The 18,541-nt window shown below is 45.8% G+C and overlaps 1 protein-coding gene across 4 annotated transcripts in view; it reads left to right on the forward strand.

Annotated features, from left to right (window-relative positions):
• The first annotated feature begins 309 nt into the window (after positions 1 to 309).
• The window catches only part of LLGL2 (LLGL scribble cell polarity complex component 2), a 62,675-nt gene continuing 44,443 nt past the window's right edge, over positions 310 to 18,541 (forward strand). For 3 of the 4 annotated variants that reach the window (XM_073312131.1, XM_073312133.1, XM_073312134.1), the window contains exons 1-2: positions 310 to 441; positions 16,573 to 16,678. In XM_073312131.1, the coding sequence (XP_073168232.1) occupies positions 16,604 to 16,678 (75 nt within the window). In that variant the 5' untranslated portion in view covers positions 310 to 441; positions 16,573 to 16,603. Of the gene's footprint in view, positions 442 to 12,445; positions 12,521 to 16,572; positions 16,679 to 18,541 lie in introns of all 4 variants that reach the window. The other variant, XM_073312132.1, reaches the window with a different exon arrangement.

The following is an 18,541-nucleotide window of genomic DNA, read 5'->3' on the forward strand; positions in this document are numbered from 1 at the left end:
ACGGGGCGAGGCTGGCGGCGTGATGCGGCCGGCAGGTAAGCCAAAGTGCAGCAGGATGGGCGGGGCCAAGGCTCATTAGTATTTATGAGCTCATTAGCATTCACCTTGTATCCGTATCAGTTCGCTTGTTAATATTCACCGATATATTAACCGTCAACTCCGTTTGAACAAGGCGGCTGCCCTGAGGCGGTATTCATGAGCCTGGCTCGCCGCCTCCTGATTGGCTCTTAGAGGGAGGTGGTCGTGTGAATTATTCATGAGCGCGTGGGGGGGTACGCCCATTTATTTGCATATCCGGTGAGCCCCGCCCACTTCCCGAGGTATCCGGGAAGGAGAGGCGGCGGCGCTAGCGGAGGAGCCCGTGGCCCAAGAGCCGGCGGCAGGCGACACCACAGTCCGCGGCCTCCTCCGGGCCCGGCCGGTCCAGCTAGCGCCCGTCAGGTGAATGTGAGGCCGAGCCGGGGGGGGGGCGGCGGCACAAAGGACCGACACCCCCCCGGTCAGGGGGCGGGGGGGGTTGAGGGCCGGGCCGCCACGCTCCTGCGGGGCCCTCACCTGCCTGCCCGCCCGCCCGCAGAGCCGCCCTGGGCCTGGGAGCTCGGGGCTCCGCCGGGGAGTGGGACCCCAGGGGCGGGCTTGAGGCTGCCCCTGGTGTAGCTGTGAGGAGAAACCCTGGCTGCCCTGCGGTGGGGCTGGGGAGCCGGGGGGAGCGCTCCTCTGGGCCTGCCGCTCCTCTTAGGGAGGCCGGGTACGAGGTGATGGGAAGTTGCCCCAGCAGGTAGGCGCTGGCTGACCCTTTGGGGTGGAAATCCCCCCCTGGAACTGGGCTGCAATCGGTTCTCTAGCTAAACTGGGTGGATGTGTTTGATTTATACGTCTGTGCTCCTGGCACTAATCTCTGTACCGGTTTACACTACTTCAGAATACCTGACAGAAAGGAATTGCCACAATAACCCAAGCTCGCAAAAAGGGCTGGGCTCACTTGCATCATCTGCGCAACAAAAGGTCTTGTAGCATGCCTTAGAGGTGAACGAATGTGTCTTCTGGCCAAGCAACAACAGAAGCAGATTCCAGAGCCCTGGGACTTTACCCCATAGAATACCCTACCTCTGCTCCCCCTCCCCCATAGTGCAAATCTGGGTTGACACAGTCACAGAGAATGGGGCTTAGGGAACGAAATGACTTCAAAGGCAGGCAAGACCCAAATCAAATAGACTCATTTAGTGTCAAGACTAAGACAAATTATAAGTATATCCTGTGTGAGGGAAGGTATAGTTGCCAGATCAGGGTAAAACTTCAGTCCACAAGCAGTTTTGTTTCAGTGAAAACCTGAATACTTTGAAGTCTGAGTACATTCTGCAGTTGCCTTGTATCTTACTCATCAGTGGCCTTTTGGCAGGCATACATTCCAGCCAACGGTGGAATAGTCCAGCCAGTGATGTGTTAATGAACTAGGCAAGTAATTACTTTTGGTGTCCCTTTCCCAAAGACAAGCAGGTGTCTGTTGCATGACATCCCTGGGTCCATCCCATCTCTCTTCTTCTGTCTCACTCCCATGCTGGAGTGAGGAGCTTGTCTCCTCTAGAGTGTGTCTATGCTGCAATTAGACATCCACAGCTGGCCCATGCCAGCTGATTTGAGTTTGGACTAAAGTGCTGTTTAATCGCCGAATAGACATTCAGCTCGTCCTCTGGGACTCTCCCACCACACACAGTGCTACAGCCTGGGCTCCAGCTCCAGCCCGCATGTTTACATTGCAGTTAACAGCCCCTTAACCGGAGTCATCTGGCATAGGCCAGCTGTGAGTTTTTAATTGCTGTGTAGACATACCCCTAGATTGTTAACTTCTTTCTGCAGCCTGGTGCTCCTGGAGGTGGAGTCCTGAAGGGCAGAGTCTTCTGGCTGGCCCCGCCTTGCCACAGCCTGTGTTCTTGGGATAGTTTGAAAGCACTGGTAACTTTTGGCCATGTGGCTGCTGCTTGTGGTAGAAATGCTCTCAGAATTGACACCCTAAGTGGTTGCCTACCCAGCCTATGTTTGAAGCTCACTCTGGATAATGCTTGAGGCCGGATGCATTTCAGAGTATTGGACATCAGCTTTCTCCAACTTCTGTTAAGATTTCAAGCTTTAGATTTTTTTCTCCCAAGAGGCTTAATTTACTGCATTTGTTCTTTGATAGACATGTAAGCAATGACTGTAAGCTTCTCTCCCAATGGAGTTTCTCCCTTGCACCTATGAGAAACCTCAGCGCTTTGCTGTAGCTTCCCTAGTTTAATTGTTGATTGATTAGAGTGATTCATGGTTTATATTTCCCTGAGGCACAAATATAAATATTGGTTTTGCTTGTGGGAGTAGGTCAAGTACAGTCATGTGCCTACTTAGTTTTTCCTTCCAGGGGCTACCTGGCAGTAGATCAGGGGAGCATATAGCATCATGTCCTTAGGCACAGGTAATAATGTAATACATTAAATAGAACAAGCTACTTACACTTTAGAATGTCAAAGGGCAGTTGCTGGTAGTAATTTTGCTTTGTAGGTCTTCATCCTTATTACCTAGGCTCTACACTCAGACTAAATAGAAATGCTAAATAACTACCTGTTCTTTATCCTTTGGCATGCTCGGTTAGTGTATTTGTGTGTTATAATGACTAAGTACGGCGTGTGTTGAACTTAATTTTTTTCCAAACTTGCAGTAAGATTTGTGACAGTTTTTGGAATGCATTTCACATGGTATAGGGCAGGTGCCCTGCAACAACCGTTAGGTAGCACAATAGGAATCTATATTCCTGAGTTCTGTTTCATACCATGCTACTGACTTCCTGCGTGAGACTGAACAAATCAAGTAACCACTCTGCTTCCAGTTCCCCATTTGTAATTGGGTTAGTAATACTTCACTTCTGTTTGATGTGGCTTAGGCCTGGTCTGTATTTAAAACTTAGGTCGTCGACACTGGTACAGTGCTCAGCGGTGTGAAAAATCCACACACAGAGTGCCATAGCTATGCTGACCTAGCCCCTTGTGTAGACACAGGCTGTATCTACACTGTCACTTTCAGCGCTAAAACTTTAGTCCTTCAGGTCAAGTGAAAACACACCCCTGAGCAACAAAAGTATAGACAGTGCTTTATCACCGGGAGCCGCACTCCTGGTGATAAAGCTACGACCCCTTGTTCGGAGTGGTTATTTTTTATCAATGGGAGAGCTCTCCCCTGGCTACACGGCCCACGTGACTACACAGCCCACGTCACAGCACTGTCGCGGCAGCGCTGTAATGTAGGCAGTGTAGACATAAGCACAGCTAGATACAGGGAAGAAAGCTTCCATCAACCTTGCTACCTTTCCTACAGTGACAGGAAAAATCCCTTCTGTTGCTGTGGTCTGCATCTATATTATGAGGTTACGGCAGCCTAACTACAGTGCCATAGATATGTGGCTGTAGCATCATAGTATGGACATGGCCATAGTGTTTGTAAAGCAATTGGAGATTCTCTGAAGCACCCTATATATATATATATATATATATATATATATAAAACTAGTGTTACTAGAGTAGAGCCCTTAAAGTAAATTTCTCAAATTAGATTTCTGAAGTAGATAACAGTACAAAAAAGAGTTATGCTCATCTGAAGGGTAGGATGTATGGCGGGGGGAGAATGGGTGAAATACCAATAACTAAAAACCTTTGAATTGTGACCCAGCTACTTCACTGGCAACCTTACCCTTACCCTCTGAGTAGCCAATTGAGAACGCTTCAGTCAACAGGAATGCTATGACTGAGGGAGCCCAGGATGAGGCTGGATGCCAGAGGGAGGATGTTTGGTGAAATTCCCTGGGCTATTGAACTTCTTGCTTCTGGAGATCAGGATATGCACATCTCACCTTTTACTTTCCAATGTAAGGCTGATGTCTTTGTAGGTCAGCTTTTTCCTCTCCCTACAAAAGACTACATGTAGTGTCTCCCACCTTTCTGCATCTTACATGGCATTATTTCTAGAAACACAGTCTTGTCAAATAAGGATCAAAGATGGTCCATATGTACAGTGATTTTTTTCTCAATCTCTGCAGATTGCCCAGATGTTATGATGATAGGCTTTGTAGACATACCTAGATAGAGCTGTGTACTTGATCTTCAGAATATTTGCAAGATTCCTTCAACCACATTGTATGCAGTGGTGGTCCCAGAAGATTAGCGAGATAATGTGGGTGAGGCAATAACTTTTATTGAACCAACTTTCATTGGTGAGGGAGAGAGAAGCTTTTGAGCTTACAGAGCTCTTCTTCGGGTCTGAGAAATCTACTCTGTCTGTGTCACAGACAAATGCAAGATGGTACAGATTGTTTAGCATAAGTAGTTAACACACATTTCAAGTGAAATGGCTTGTTAACATCTTTCCAGCCGCAAGGGGAAAATGGGGAAGAGAAAAGGGGTGTGTGTGTGTTTGTGTGGGGGCATTAAATGGGTTACAGATTTTGGTAATAAACCATAAATCCAGTGTCTGGTCAGTCCCTGATTTTTGGTATCTAGCCAAAGCTATGAATGTAAGCTCCTGAGTTCATTTTTTGAAAGTGTTGTGCAGGTTGTCTTTGAGGATGAAGACTGTGAGGTCAGATTAAAGAGTGATCGCTTTCTAAAAAGTGTTCACCCACAGTGGATTTGGTTTTTTGGTCTCTTATAATTTTTTGGTGAGAGTTCATTTGAGAGCACGGTGATTGTTTGGTTTCTTCCACGTTGTTGGTGTTGGGGCATTTAGTGAATTGAATGAGGTATGCCACGTGTTGTGATAGGCACGTGTAGGACCCATGGATAATGAAAAATGTGGTGTGGGGGTGTTGACTATCCTTGCATTGGAGGGATGTCTAGAGGTTTTGCATCTGTTGTTCTGGCAGGGTCTGGTGCTGCTTTTAGTTTGTGTGTCTTGGTCCGTGGGGAGCTTGCTTCTGATGATGAGCTTGGAGAGGTTTGGGAGGTGTTTGAAGGCCAGAAGAGGGGGATCAGGAAAGATTTACTTCAGGGTTTTGTCATTGAGTATGCGTTGTAACTGTTCGATGATACCTGTATGGGCTGCCGGATAAGGTATGTTGTGGGGGTGTGTATATATGTATGAGGATTTAAGTCATCAGCAAGTAGTTAGAATTTTTTTTCTACATCTTTCCTTTTGGTGCTGTTGTGGTAATAAGGAGCCTTTGTGATGTCCTTCTCAATAGACCCACCATATTTCTGGCCTAAAAACATTATTGCAACATGACTTTCAAGGTACCATACCTTCCTTCTATCCTTGAGTCACCCATTGTATTGGGAGAGTATACCAAGAGCTCTGCATCACATCCAATAAATTTCTCTTCATAACATACTTTTCAAATGGAAAAGGCTTTTCTGTGCTATAGCATTTTGAAATCTCATGTATTCCAATGTTACCATGACATAGAGGGTACAAAGGAATCTTAATACAAGAGGTTTGGACAGAATTTCTGGACTCAGAAGGATTCGGTAGTTTTTAGCACTGTTCTGTGGTAGTGTATGAACTTGCATGGTTGACTTGAACACTTTTCCTTTACTTTCCAAGATTGCTTGGGAAACCCATCTTGGAAGCTTCAAACCTAGTGGGTGTGTGTGTGTGTGTGTGTGGTGGGAGGGTAGAGGATGGGGCACTGCCTACTGTCCCATTTAATGAGGATGGGGTAGGTTAACTTTTGACTGTTAACTTCTATGATTCTGCAGAAGCTAAAAGTAGACTTGGATGGGAGAACCTGTCGCATCATTCAGTCCTTCTCCTTGCTAGTGCAGGATTGTTCCTTAGAAGACACTTTTTAGCATTTTGTTCAGTATTTTAAAAAAAAAAAACTCCTAAGTGATGGGACTCCACCACTTGAGTTTTCCTCACAGTCTAATAGATTTCACTGCCAGAAAAGTTTTCCTGATATTCAGCCTAAACTGTCCCTCCTTTGACTTACTACTGGATTAAATATCTCATTCTGGGAAGGTGGTCTGGAAAATCCCTGTCTTGTGTCAGACTTGTAGGCTAGAGTGGCATCTCTGAGATCTCCAAGCTCTTTACATTCTGCAATTTTTCCTTTATTCAGACCTCTCTGCTGCTTTGTAATACTGCCCACTCTTCCGCAGTATCTCACTTGGCAACCAGTTGTTGCTGTAGCAGCTTGGATAAATTATAGCAGAGTGGATAAAAATAGATTTTTTGGTTTTTTTATTTAAAAAACTATTTGAAACTAATACCATGTACGTTAAGGCCTAAATTTATTCTAATCTATGATCTACTCGTTCTGAAATCTTGAAAAACATTGTTTCTCGTCACAATCAGTTCATTTCACGAACTACAGGTAATACTTCCTTTGTTTAATAAATCCGTTTTAAATGCCAAACGTGTTTTGATACACTCATTTATGTATTCAGCACATTTAAAGTAGATTTATTTACTTAATTAACCAACTTTGAAATGCTGTGGTGTTTCTGGCATTCTTAATTGGACTTGAATTCCCATCCGAATAGAGCTTGACACAAAGCATAGGTAAAAATTAATCATCTATTACAGGGGTTGGCAACCTTTTAGAAGTGGTGTGCCGAGTCTTCATTTATTCACTCTAATTTAAGGTTTCGTGTGCCATTACTACATTTTAACGTTTTTTAGAAGGTCTCTTTCTATAAGTCTATATATTATATAACTAAACTATTGTTGTATGCAAACAAGGTTTTCAAAATGTTTAAGAATCTTCATTTAAAATTAAATTAAAATGCTGATCTTACACCGTCGGCCCGCTCAGCCCGCTGCTGGCCTGGGGTTCTGTTCACCTAGGCCGGGAGCGGGCTGAGCGGGCCTGTGGCTGGGACCCCAGCTGGCAAGGGGCCGGCAGCCAGAACCCCAGACCGGCAGCGGGCTGAGTGGGGCTGGTGGCCGGGACCCCAGACCGGCAGTGGGCTGAGCTGCTCAGCCCGCTGCCGGTCTGCTGCTCAGCCCGCTGCCGGTCTGGGGTTCCGTCCGCCGGCTCCTGCCAGCCAGGGTCTCGGCTGCTGGCCCCCCTCAGCCCGCTGTTGGTCTGGAGTCCCGGCCCTGTCCGCATAGAGTAGGTATCTTAGTTTCTCCCTGGTTCTGGCCCATTCTCTTTCTCTGTCTGCACAGAGATGAGGGTGGGAGTGCACTGAGAACAGGGCTGGGGGTGAAGGAGCAGGCTGGGGGTTGGGGTGCAGGGTCTGGCCAGGAGCTAGAATGAGGGAGGGGGCTCAGGGTTGGGGCAGGAGGTTTGGGTGTGGAGTGCTTACCTGGGCAGCTCCCATTTGGTGCGAGGGGTGCAGGTGGGAATGTGTATGTGTGTGTGCATGTGTGCGTGCAGGAGCTCCCGTTTGGGGTGGGGGTGCAAAAGTCAGGGTGTGGGGCGGCTGGGTGTGTGAGGAGGGTGTAGGAGTCAGGACAGGGCGTTGGGGGGCTGGATATGTGGGGGGAGCTGGAGTCAGAGCTGGGGTTGGGGGGTGCAGGGGTCAGGGTACGGGGCTGGGGGTGTGTGTGGGGGTGAGGGCGGAGGGCTGGGGGTGTGGGCTAGGGTCGTGCGGGTGCTCCCAGCCCCCTGCCCTGTGCAGCTCACGGCAGGGGGCTGGAGGGGATATGCTGATTCCACCCCCTTCCCCGAGGTCCCTGGAGCAGAGAGCGGGCTGGGGCTCTGCTTTTCCATCTCCCCCTCCCCCTCCGTAGCAAGGGTCGTCAGCTGATCGGCCACAGGGGGGAGAGAAGGAGGGGCAGGAACCCAGCAGGCTGGGGGAAGAGGTGTGGGGAGGAGGAAGCTTGCCTGCCCCGCAAGGAGAGAGCGGTAGGTGGAGAAGAGTGGGCCGGGCCGGGCAGGATTTTTAATGGGACGCTGCTGTCCCTGGCTGACAGCAGCATGCCATTAAAAATGGGCTCACGTGTCATAGGTTACCGACCCCTGATCTAGTAAATAAAAAAATGCATTATTCACCATTTTCTAACATAATAAAATGTAAAAATTAAGAATCTGAATAAATGTAAATAAGTTATGATTGCTTAAATACATGGGTAGAGATGTAATATATCTTGCTGGTTTGCAATAAGAAGCACCATGTTCAGTGTAAAGGCTATATTTAGTTGCAATTCCACCATGTTTTTATGATTGAGTCTCATTAATTGATAACTATTCTTTAGGACAAGAAGTACAAATGCAAAACACAATTAATATCAATGATTTTAACAAGGTTTTCTGCTTACTGATTTAATTCATTGTTAAAATTGGTTATTTAAATTGCTTTGATTTAAATCAGTGCACCCTGAACTTAGATGGGTTTCAGAGTAGCAGCCGTGTTAGTCTGTATTCGCAAAAAGAAAAGCAGTACTTGTGGCACCTTAGAGGCTAACCAATTTATTTGAGCATAAGCTTTCGTGAGCTACAGCTCACTTCATCGGATGCATAAAGTGGAAAGTACAGTGAGGAGATTTTATATATACACACAGACCATGAAAAAATATACATTGTAAGGAGAGTGGTCACTTAAGATGAGCTATTACCAGCAGGAGAGTGGGGTGGGGGGAGAGAGAACCTTTTGAAGTGATAATCAAGGTGGGCCATTTCCAGAAGTTAACAAGAATGTCTGAGGAACAGTGGCGGGGGGAGGGGGGAAGAGGAATAAACAAGGGGAAATAGTTTCACTTAGTATAATGATTCAACCACTCCCAGTCTCTATTCAAGCCGAAGTTAATTGTATCCAATTTGCAAATTAATTCCAATTCAGCAGTCTCTCATTGGAGTCTGTTTTTGAAGTTTTTTTTGTTGAAGGATAGTCACTTTGAGATCAGAAATCGAGTGTCCAGAGAGATTGAAGTGTTCTCCGACTGGTTTATGAATGTTATAATTCTTGACATCTGATTTATGTTCATTTATTCTTTTACGTAGAGACTGTCCAGTTTGCCCAGTGTACATGGCAGAGGGGCATTGCTGGCACATGATGGCATATATCACATTGGTAGATGTGCAGGTGAACGAGCCTCCGATAGTGTGGCTGATGTGATTAGGCCCTATGATGGTGTCCCCTGAATAGATATGTGGGCACAGTTGGCAATGGGCTTTGTTGCAAAGATAGGTTCCTGCGTTAGCGGTTCTGTTGTGTGGTTGCTGGTGAGTACTTGCTTCAGGTTGGGGGGCTGTCTGTAGGTAAGGACTGGCCTGTCTCCCAAGACTTGTGAGAGTGATGGGTCGTCCTTCAGCATAGGTTGTAGATCCTTGATGATGCATTGGAGAGGTTTTAGTTGGGGGCTGAAGGTGACGGCTAGTGGCGTTCTGTTATTTTCTTTGTTGGGCCTGTCCTGTAGTAGGTGACTTCTGGGTACTCTTCTGGCTCTGTCAATCTGTTTCTTCACTTCAGCAGGTGGGTATTGAGTTGTAAGAATGCTTGATAGAGATCTTGTAGGTGTTTGTCTCTGTCCGAGGGGTTGGAGCAAATGCGGTTGTATCGTAGATAGAGCTTGGCTGTAGACAATGGATCGTGTGGTGTGGTCTGGGTGAAAGCTGGAGGCATGTAGGTAGGAATAGCGGTCAGTAGGTTTCCGATATAGGGTGGTGTTTATGTGACCATTGTTTATTAGCACCGTAGTGTCCAGGAAGTGGATCTCGTGTGGACTGGTCCAGGCTGAGGGTGATGGTGGGATGGAAATTGTTGAAATCATGGTGGAATTCCTCAAGGGCCTTTTTTCCATGGGTCCAGATGATGAAGATGTCATCAATATAGCGCAAGTAGAGTAGGGGCATTAGGGGATGAGAGCTGAGGAAGCGTCCACTCTCCTTACAATCTATATTTTTTTGTCATGGTCTTTGTGTATATATAAAATCTCCTCACTGTATTTTCCACTGTATGCATCCGCTGAAGTGAGCTGTAGCTCACGAAAGCTTATGCTCAAACTGGTTAGTCTCTAAGGTGCCACAAGTACTCCTTTTCTTTGAACATAGATGGTAACTGTGCCAGTGATGAATATTTGAGTTTTAGAATACAGCAAGGGATTGTATCATTAAATTATATTGATCCCTTTTACAAGCTTAAAAAGTGGGAAATGGTATGCTTAAGTTCAGTTACCACTTTGCACTTGACCACCTCTAGCAGATTTTATTACCTGTGCCTGGAGAGTTGAGCTCACTTAAACACAGTAACCTTAAACATTAGTAGCTGAGTGCAGCTCTCTTGCTCTCTAATGTTAAGGGATCCTTTTAGAGATAAGGAGTAGCTCTCCATGACACTTGCTGTACTGATGCAAATAATTTTGCTAATATTTACTTCCATTTGGGTAAGTTCATAAAATTTCATTTTGAAGAACTAGAAATCACTTAAACATACATTTTCTCACAACCAGTACTTGGCATTCATATGCGAGTAGTCCAAAGCTCTGTAAAGACAGAACGGATCCTCACAACGACATGTGAATTAAGTGAGTAAGCATTATAGAGAAACTGAGACAGAAAGGTGAAGTGACTTGCCCAAGGTCACATCAAGTCAATGGCAGAATTGGGAGTAGAATTTACAACTCCTAACTTGCAGTCTGGTTCTCTTTTCTTCTGGACATGCTCTCTCTCTCTCTAGGAGAATATTGCCTACAATAGTCTATCTTCTCTTTGAATTCCCCCTCCCAATAAACCACCCACTAGAGTTTATCTCAGGAGTCATTCAACCAGATTTAAACTCTTTTTTTTAAAGGGGGCTACACACCATCTGATGCATAGAACTGTCATTAGATGCTGGAACTTCTAGTAAAAATCAGCACCTTTATTACAGTGGCGATCATGAAAACCTGGTCTAAGGCATATATACCCTAACTCTTACACCGTTGTTCCTGTTCATGCAGTGGCATAGGTGGGGCATGTTTGTGTTAGCCTTTCTTCCTAAACATCCTCGCACTTCTACCGCAATTGTGAATAATGGCTGAACTGCTAGTGTAGGCTGGCTGTTGTCATCTAACCCTTGCTGAGAGAGAGTCTACTGTAGCATTCCCACCATTGCTACCACTGGCAGAGCTGTATTGGTCCTAGGAACGCTAGGAAACTTTTGGTAGTTTAGAGAAAATCTAGTATAGATGAGGCCTTGTTGGCAGTTGCTGCAATAAGAGTAGTAAATCCTTGTGGTGTAAACAAAGCTTGGCTGGGGAAAAGGGCTTGCTGCTGCTTATCCTTTTTAACAGAAGCAGTGCCTTACTGTTGAAATCTCACATGGGAGGATCCCATGGGGTGGAGGAGAAGAGAGGGGAGAGAACAACAAGCAGGAGACCTAAAGCCTTGAAATCTCTAAATGGTCTTGATATGCCCTAGAGAGCATCTTTGAATCATTTGCCAAGCTTTGAACTATTGTCAAGGGGAGAAGTTGGAATGGCGACTCAACCTGCACAAAGGCTGTTTGGGAAGAGTACTCTCTCTGCCCTGTTCTACGCCCATCCTGTGTTCTCTGAGTAAACACACATGTAAGCTGCATATGAACATTCTGCCTTCTTCGCTTAAGTATCAACCTGTTGTGAATTTTTGGCATCTAAAAGTCTGTTTGATTGTAATAGCTGTCTGTGTGTCTGTATTGAGTGGAAACAGGATCCTCTCGCAGCTTGGACTCGCCCTGCCATACTGTGTGAACAATGAATAGTAATAGGCTTGTGGCTGAGTCTAATTGAACGCAGCGGAGGAGGGCATCTCATAATATTTGTCTGAGCATAGAGCCAGGGACGCTAAAGGAACTAGCTTTAAGTGGCCCATTATGAGCCTGGCTGCAAGGTGGTTGGTCTGTCACATGTTATGTTTCAACTTGTTCACAGTCAAGATGGACTGGAATCTGGGGTATTGTTACTTGCAGATGAGCTGACCTCAGATTCTCTTCAGCTGAGAAGCAGCCTTTACCCAGAGAAGATGTAGTGCTGCTAAGGAGCACATAACTTCTGGTAAATCGGCTGATCTTGCATTTTCTCTTAGGCTTTAATTCCCTGCAAAATACAACAGCATCAACTCCACACAAAGCAGATGTGGCTTCAGAGGCTCCACTCTGGCTACTCGTGGCCACAGCTACGACCACATGCTGTCTGCAGTGAATGGTATTTGTGTCTATGTTCTATAATTGCAGCACACGTTGGGCTGCAGTTTTATGTAAGACATCAGAGAAGGGCATTTCCGAGAGAAATTGGGCTGGCAAAAAGGAAATATGCACCTGTGAGACAAGATGATACAGATAATGTGGAATCTTCATTCTTTTTGGCAAATCTCCTTTGACTGCAGTGTGCATCAGTTTGCATGGTAATGTACCTTGGTGCCAGTTGCTATAAGATTCCTTGATGCCAGCTATTATTAAGGTTCCTTAGCTGGTTTAACAGGTCGTTGTGGGCTGGATTGTGAATGCTACCTCTCTTGGCATAAGCATGTATAAGCAGCATGTGTTGGATGCAATTAATCATTCCTAAACTTTTGTTACAGGACGTGAGCAGCTGTATTTACCTATCCTTTGAAAAGAACCCTCCTCTTTCCTTTGCCTTCTTGCCTTTGTTTACTGTGAGTATTTTTCTGTGCTGCCTTGTTGGCACATGGAAGTCTCCTTTGCTCATACTTGTAAAACCAGTTACTTTGAACTAGTTGAAGTTTCTGTGTGGGTTTTCCTGGTTTCAGAGGCCCAGGATATTGATTGCCAGAGACACACCCTTTCCCATTTTTACTTTTCCTGTCTGGCTAAGGCCAAAGTTGCTGCATATGGGTGTGATACTCTTTCCTTGCCTAGCACAACAGAGCCACTTCTAGAGCCGCTGCTCACTTCTTAGCGTATGCGCAATGTGCCTCAGGTGGCATGTGACCAGGATTCATCACCAGATTTGGTCCGATGGTTGGATCATTTGCTTCCCTGTCTTGGGCCAGGGAGTGCAAGGTGAACGCTGATCCATGGAGAGAGCTGTGTACAGATGTTGTACTCGTCTCTGAGAATTGTATCAAGCAAACCTGGTGAAAAGGTTTGTTACATGGGCTCTAATCTTAGATTTATTTGGTGTAGGTTTTCAGATCATCTTGCAGAGACTTTGTTTTTTAAATGTGTTCCTGCTTTTTGGCTATGCTCCTCTCCCATTTTATTTTGATATTCCCTGCTGTCAAGGTTTCTGTGTCAGACAGCTAGGCATCATTTCTTCATACCTGCTAGTACTCTGATGGCTTTCATTTCTACCGCAATCATGCAAATATACCAAGCAGCTCAGGTTTACTCTCCCTTCTCTGTCAGTAGGGAATGGATAGGGAAGAAAGCATGCAGGAATGACAATTGGAAAGCTGTATCCTGTGTAGTTGTAGCTGTGTTGGTCGCAGGATGTTAAAGAGACAAGATGTGTCAGGTAAACCTTCCTGATCCACCACATCTCGTTCGTCCTAAGGGGATCCCCCGTGGCGGAGGTACCCCTCAACCAGGCAGACAAGATCGTCCGGCAGGTGGTGAAGAAGTGGCTGTTCCTTCCCCAGAGAGCCAACAATGAGCTGGTCTATATTGCCCACAGGCATGACGGTGCCAATGTCCCCCGCATGGGTGACCTGTGTGACATCGCGGTGATCACCCACGCCTTCCGCCTGCTGACATGTCCCGACGCCATGGTAAGGAACATCGCAGCAAACGCCCTCCATGACGCAACAAAGCGGATCGGCAGAGCCCCCTACAACCAAGACACCGCCAGCTTCCTGAGCGGTTCCCTGGATGGCAAATTCGGACGGGACTGGCGCGACATCGCTTCACTGTGGTCCTGCGCTCACAATGTCACGCGTCGCCTGGGGAAGCGCATCGGCTGCCGCTGGGAGTGGTGCGAGGAGCGCCAGGAGCTGGGAGTCCTGGTGCCGGAGATCAGGTCTGAGGACAACACCATCGTCGCCCTGAGTGCCAGGGGCATGCTGGAGAGGACCCTGAAGGCAGCCATCCACTCGCTGTACATGGAAGCCCTGAAGCGTAAACCGGACCAGGGTAAAGCCTTCCAACTGACCAGCAAGTGGGATGCCAGCAACCACTTCCTCGCTGGAGGCAGCTGCACCCGTTTTGCCGACTGGCGGTTCATTAACCACACCCGGCTCAACTGCGTCCCTCTCAACGGAGCCGTCCACCATGGGAACCGAGACGAGCGTTGCAGGAGGTGCGGTTACTCCAACGAGACCCTGCCCCACGTCCTGTGCAGCTACGAGCCCCGCTACAGAGCCTAGCAGCTGCGCCACGCCATCCAGAACCGCCTAGTAAAAGCCATTGCACCGCGCCTGGGGGAGGTCGCCATGAACTGCGCCATCCCCGGTACTGACAGCCAGTTGCAACCTGACGTGGTAGTCACCGACGAGGCCCAGAAAAAGATCTTCCTTGTCGACATCACGGTCTCGTTCGAGATCAGGACCCCGGCCTTCCGCGAAGCCCGAGCTCGTAAGCTGCAAAAATACGCCCCTCTGGCCGATACCCTGAGAGCGAAGGGCTACAAGGTGCAGATGGATGCCCTGGTCGTCTGAGCCCTGGGTGCTTGGGACCCCTGCAACAAGCGTGTGCTGCAGACCTGTGGGATCAGTCGATGCTACGCATGGCTCATGCGGCGCCTCACGGTCTCGGACACCATCTGATGGTCCAGGGACATCTACATCGAACACATCACTGGCCACCGACAGTACCAGGAGGTGTGAGCCGGTATGACATTGTGCATCAACTATGGGAAAGGGACTGAGAGACTTTTTTCCATTGGACCATATGAACTGGAACCATAAACTCACTGAACATTAAATCCCACCAAATGAGGGTAGATCCATCCCCATCATCGTATCCACTCATACTCCACACCTGAACATAGCCATTATATGGACAACATACCCCCATATCTCAATGTCTGTACTTGGACCGGTTAAACTTTTACCCCCAATCGGGGAGATTGCAGATTATGTATTCCTTACGCCACCCGTTCCTAACCGAATTTCGCACCCCTTGATAATCTGTACCTTATTCCCTGATAACCAGAAACTTCTATGCTTGAACTCTGTACCGTTTTCTTTTTACTTCAACATTATCTTAATAAAATTATTAAATCTGTTCTTTTATTGGATCAACTTCCTGTTGGGGTGAGAGATGAGCTTTTGAGCCACACAGCTCTTCTTCAGGCCTGGGAAAGGTGCTCCCAGTATCTCAGCAAAATGCAAGGTGGAACAGATTGTTTTGCATAAGTAGTTAGCTCATATTGTAAGGGATCATTCAAGGAAAGCTGATGATTAGGTGGTACCTGTTGATATCTCTAGATACTGGGGCAGCGAGGAGATCATGGTGGGTTCCTTTCCTTTTGTTTGTGAACCTGAAAATGTACTGTGTGTTTGATTAGAGATATTGCAGGTTGAGCTCTGGGATTGTTCTGGGGGTAATTGCTATAACGGTATGCATCCGATGAAGTGAGCTGTAGCTCACGAAAGCTTTTGCTCAAATAAATTGGTTAGTCTCTAAGGTGCCACAAGTACTCCTTTTCTTTTTGCAAATACAGACTAGCACGGCTGTTACTCTGAAACCTAATCACAGTATAAATTTCCAACTTGCTCCACATATGTACACACCCCTTCCTTGGGAAAAATCCACACCCTAGGTCTGAATCTTCAGGTTCTACCCATTTGCTGTACTCCTTTCTGTCCTGGAGAGTGACATAAGGTGCTATCTTTGCTGCACTGGCTGAATACTAGAATCCATATCCTGCTGTCCCAAGTGGTGTTGCTGGTATGCTAGGGCAGGGCTTTTTATTTCTGCATTAGGTGCTCTGAGTGGATCATAAAATGTTGGTGAAGTGGTGGAATTTACAAGGTACAGAGCACTATACTTTCTTGTAGCACTGCACTGAGGCACAGGTGCACTATTCTCTCCCCCTTCCCCCTTAGTAGAGGATTAAGCTTGATGATTTACAGAAGCAGGCTAATAATTAACCTAACTACATTCCAGGCAACACCAGCTCCTTATGCTATACCCATAATGCCAGCCTAAGATGTTTACTTTCCCCTCCTCAGCTCAGTAGCCATAGGGTTATCTGGGTTAAAAACTGATACTAGTCTATGCTGCCACCAACTCTGGAAGTTAGGTTTCAGAGTAACAGCCGTGTTAGTCTGTATTCGCAAAAAGAAAAGGAGTACTTGTGGCACCTTAGAGACTAACCAATTTATTTGAGCATGAGCTTTCGTGAGCTACAGCTCACTTCATCGGATGCATACCGTGGAAACTGCAGCAGACTTTATATACACACAGAGAATATGAAACAATACCTCCTCCCACCCCACTGTCCTGCTGGTAATAACTTATCTAAAGTAAACTGCATTGTTTGTTTTTTAAAAGCCCCAAGGATTCTAGAATTGAGTAGCATGAAAAAGGGATTATGCAAACCAAATCCTACTATCTGGGATAGTGTGCTGCAGCGGTGTTGAGTTTTAGTCCCTGTTAACTCCCCATATAGCTGTGCTGTCTCATCCAGGCCTGATGAATTCCGTGTTACTTGCTGAAACAAAATAAAGGACCCAATTCTGATTGGTTTTTTTTTTTTACACTCTAAAATCCCACTTGTTTAAACATGATTTTGCTTTTTTACTAGGTTTCTGGTGCCAGGTGGTTAAAGAGGGAAAATGAGAAGATTTTTGAGACACGGACATGATCCTGTAAGAGAGAGGCTCAAGCGTGACCTTTTCCAGTTTAACAAGGTATGGTGGGCTCTTCAAATGAGCTTTAAGGAAAACAAGCATGAAAGAGCAAATCTGTCCATAGTCACTGAAGAGAAAGGAGGGAAGGTTCATTCAGGTATGTATGGAAAAGCTAGATACAACAGAGGTGGATTGCCTTCGTATTTGGTAAATCAAAGCTGGGGTTTTTTTGTGGTTTTTTTGGTTTTTTTTTGTTTGCAGTCTGATGCAAACATATTTGTACGTGTGCATGTCTTAAGCTCACAGGCCATTCCTGGGCTTTGAGATACCACATTCTTGGTTTTAGGTCTGTCCATGAGAAAACAGGTTACTAGCATTTTCTCTTTGAGGGAGTGAGGAGATTTTCAGTATGACCATAGTCTTGCTGTGACTAATACATAGGACTTTCACAGTGTTTTAAGTCTTTAAAGTGCTACACATGTTCACACAACACCTCTATGAAGGAAGTAAATATTATTCCCATTTTACCAACGGTGTCACCTGGGAAGGGACTGAGAGGGAGAAGCTGTGACTTGGCTGACAGCACTGAAGGAGTCTCTGTCAGAGCCACGATTAGATTTTAGGTGTCCTGTTCTCTGGCCATATTTCAATTGGTTAATGCAGAAGTGAGTACATGGGATTCAAATGGGGCAGGCTATATAGGTAGCTCTTGTGGCAAATGTGACTGTGCTGTTGTCCTGCCAGTCGGAAGCTGCACATCCAGGTTTTTGTAGAGGTTCCATTTTCTGCAAACAGGGAACAGCCCTCTCTGAGCACTGGTATCCACCCAGCACTTGAAGAGTTCTATTTAGTTAGGGAACCTTGTCTGCCTGTTCGTAAAATGCCAAGAATACCTTCACAGTTATATCTTTCTCTGCTTTATGTGATGCTTTCTGACTTTAGTGGTGGTATTTGATTTAGTCCTACAAAGGAAAATGTGATATTTACAAGATGGTGACTTTCTGTCTAAGACACTACTTTTTAGTAATTTATTATTTGTAGTTAGTCTCAGTATTTAAGCAAAAATGACCCCTTATACACTCTTCTTTGTTAGCAAGGGATTGATTGGAAACACTTACTGCTAGGAGAATCTACAGTTTGCTTTTCTAGCAAGGAATCCTTTGTCATTTTTTACACTTTTTTCCCAGCAAAGATATGGCTATAAATCTTGGTGTCTTCCATTATTACCTGTAGAGCGATAATAGAAAGGGTTTCAGAGAAGCAAACTTTAGATATAATGGAGACCTCCATAAGACTGGCAGGTCCTAAAAAGTCAGACTTAGGGTTTGGCATGTCAGAGGTTATGACTTTGAGGAGCCAAGAGGTTAAGAATGTTTTCTATTGCTCGTGAATGGTCCTTGTTAAACATGAAGGTCAAGCTTCATGAACACTTAAGTTTCTGTTCTTTAGCACTTTCATGAATTTATTCTTCAAAAGTCCTCAAATATAATGCCAGATAAGAACTTGTCTGGGAAGGGACTAGTAACAGCTCAGATTCTTTATCTAATTTCAGTTGAGAGTCTACAGTATCTAATCAGTGCAGTCAGGTTGTATCTCTTATGTCTGTTAATCATATTTAAGTACTACTACACGTGTTGCTTTTGAGGGCTAATACTATATAACATAAAATCTGGTCACAGAACAGACACAAGGTATTCCCACCCTAGTTCTCTTATTGCACATTCTTGTATAAAGGTTAAATGTGAATCCATTTTGTACATATAAATTCATAGTGCCACTTATATGAGTGGGATATGCTGATGCAGTAACTACAAGTAAGGCTATGTCTACACGGCAGTTGGGAGGGTGCTTCCCAATGCAGGTAGACAGACATTCACTAGCTCTGCCGCAGCTAACATGCTAAAAATAGTAGTGTCACTTTGG

Source organism: Lepidochelys kempii, chromosome 14 (genome assembly GCF_965140265.1).
Source record: "Lepidochelys kempii isolate rLepKem1 chromosome 14, rLepKem1.hap2, whole genome shotgun sequence".
NCBI classification, from domain to species: Eukaryota; Metazoa; Chordata; order Testudines; family Cheloniidae; genus Lepidochelys; species Lepidochelys kempii.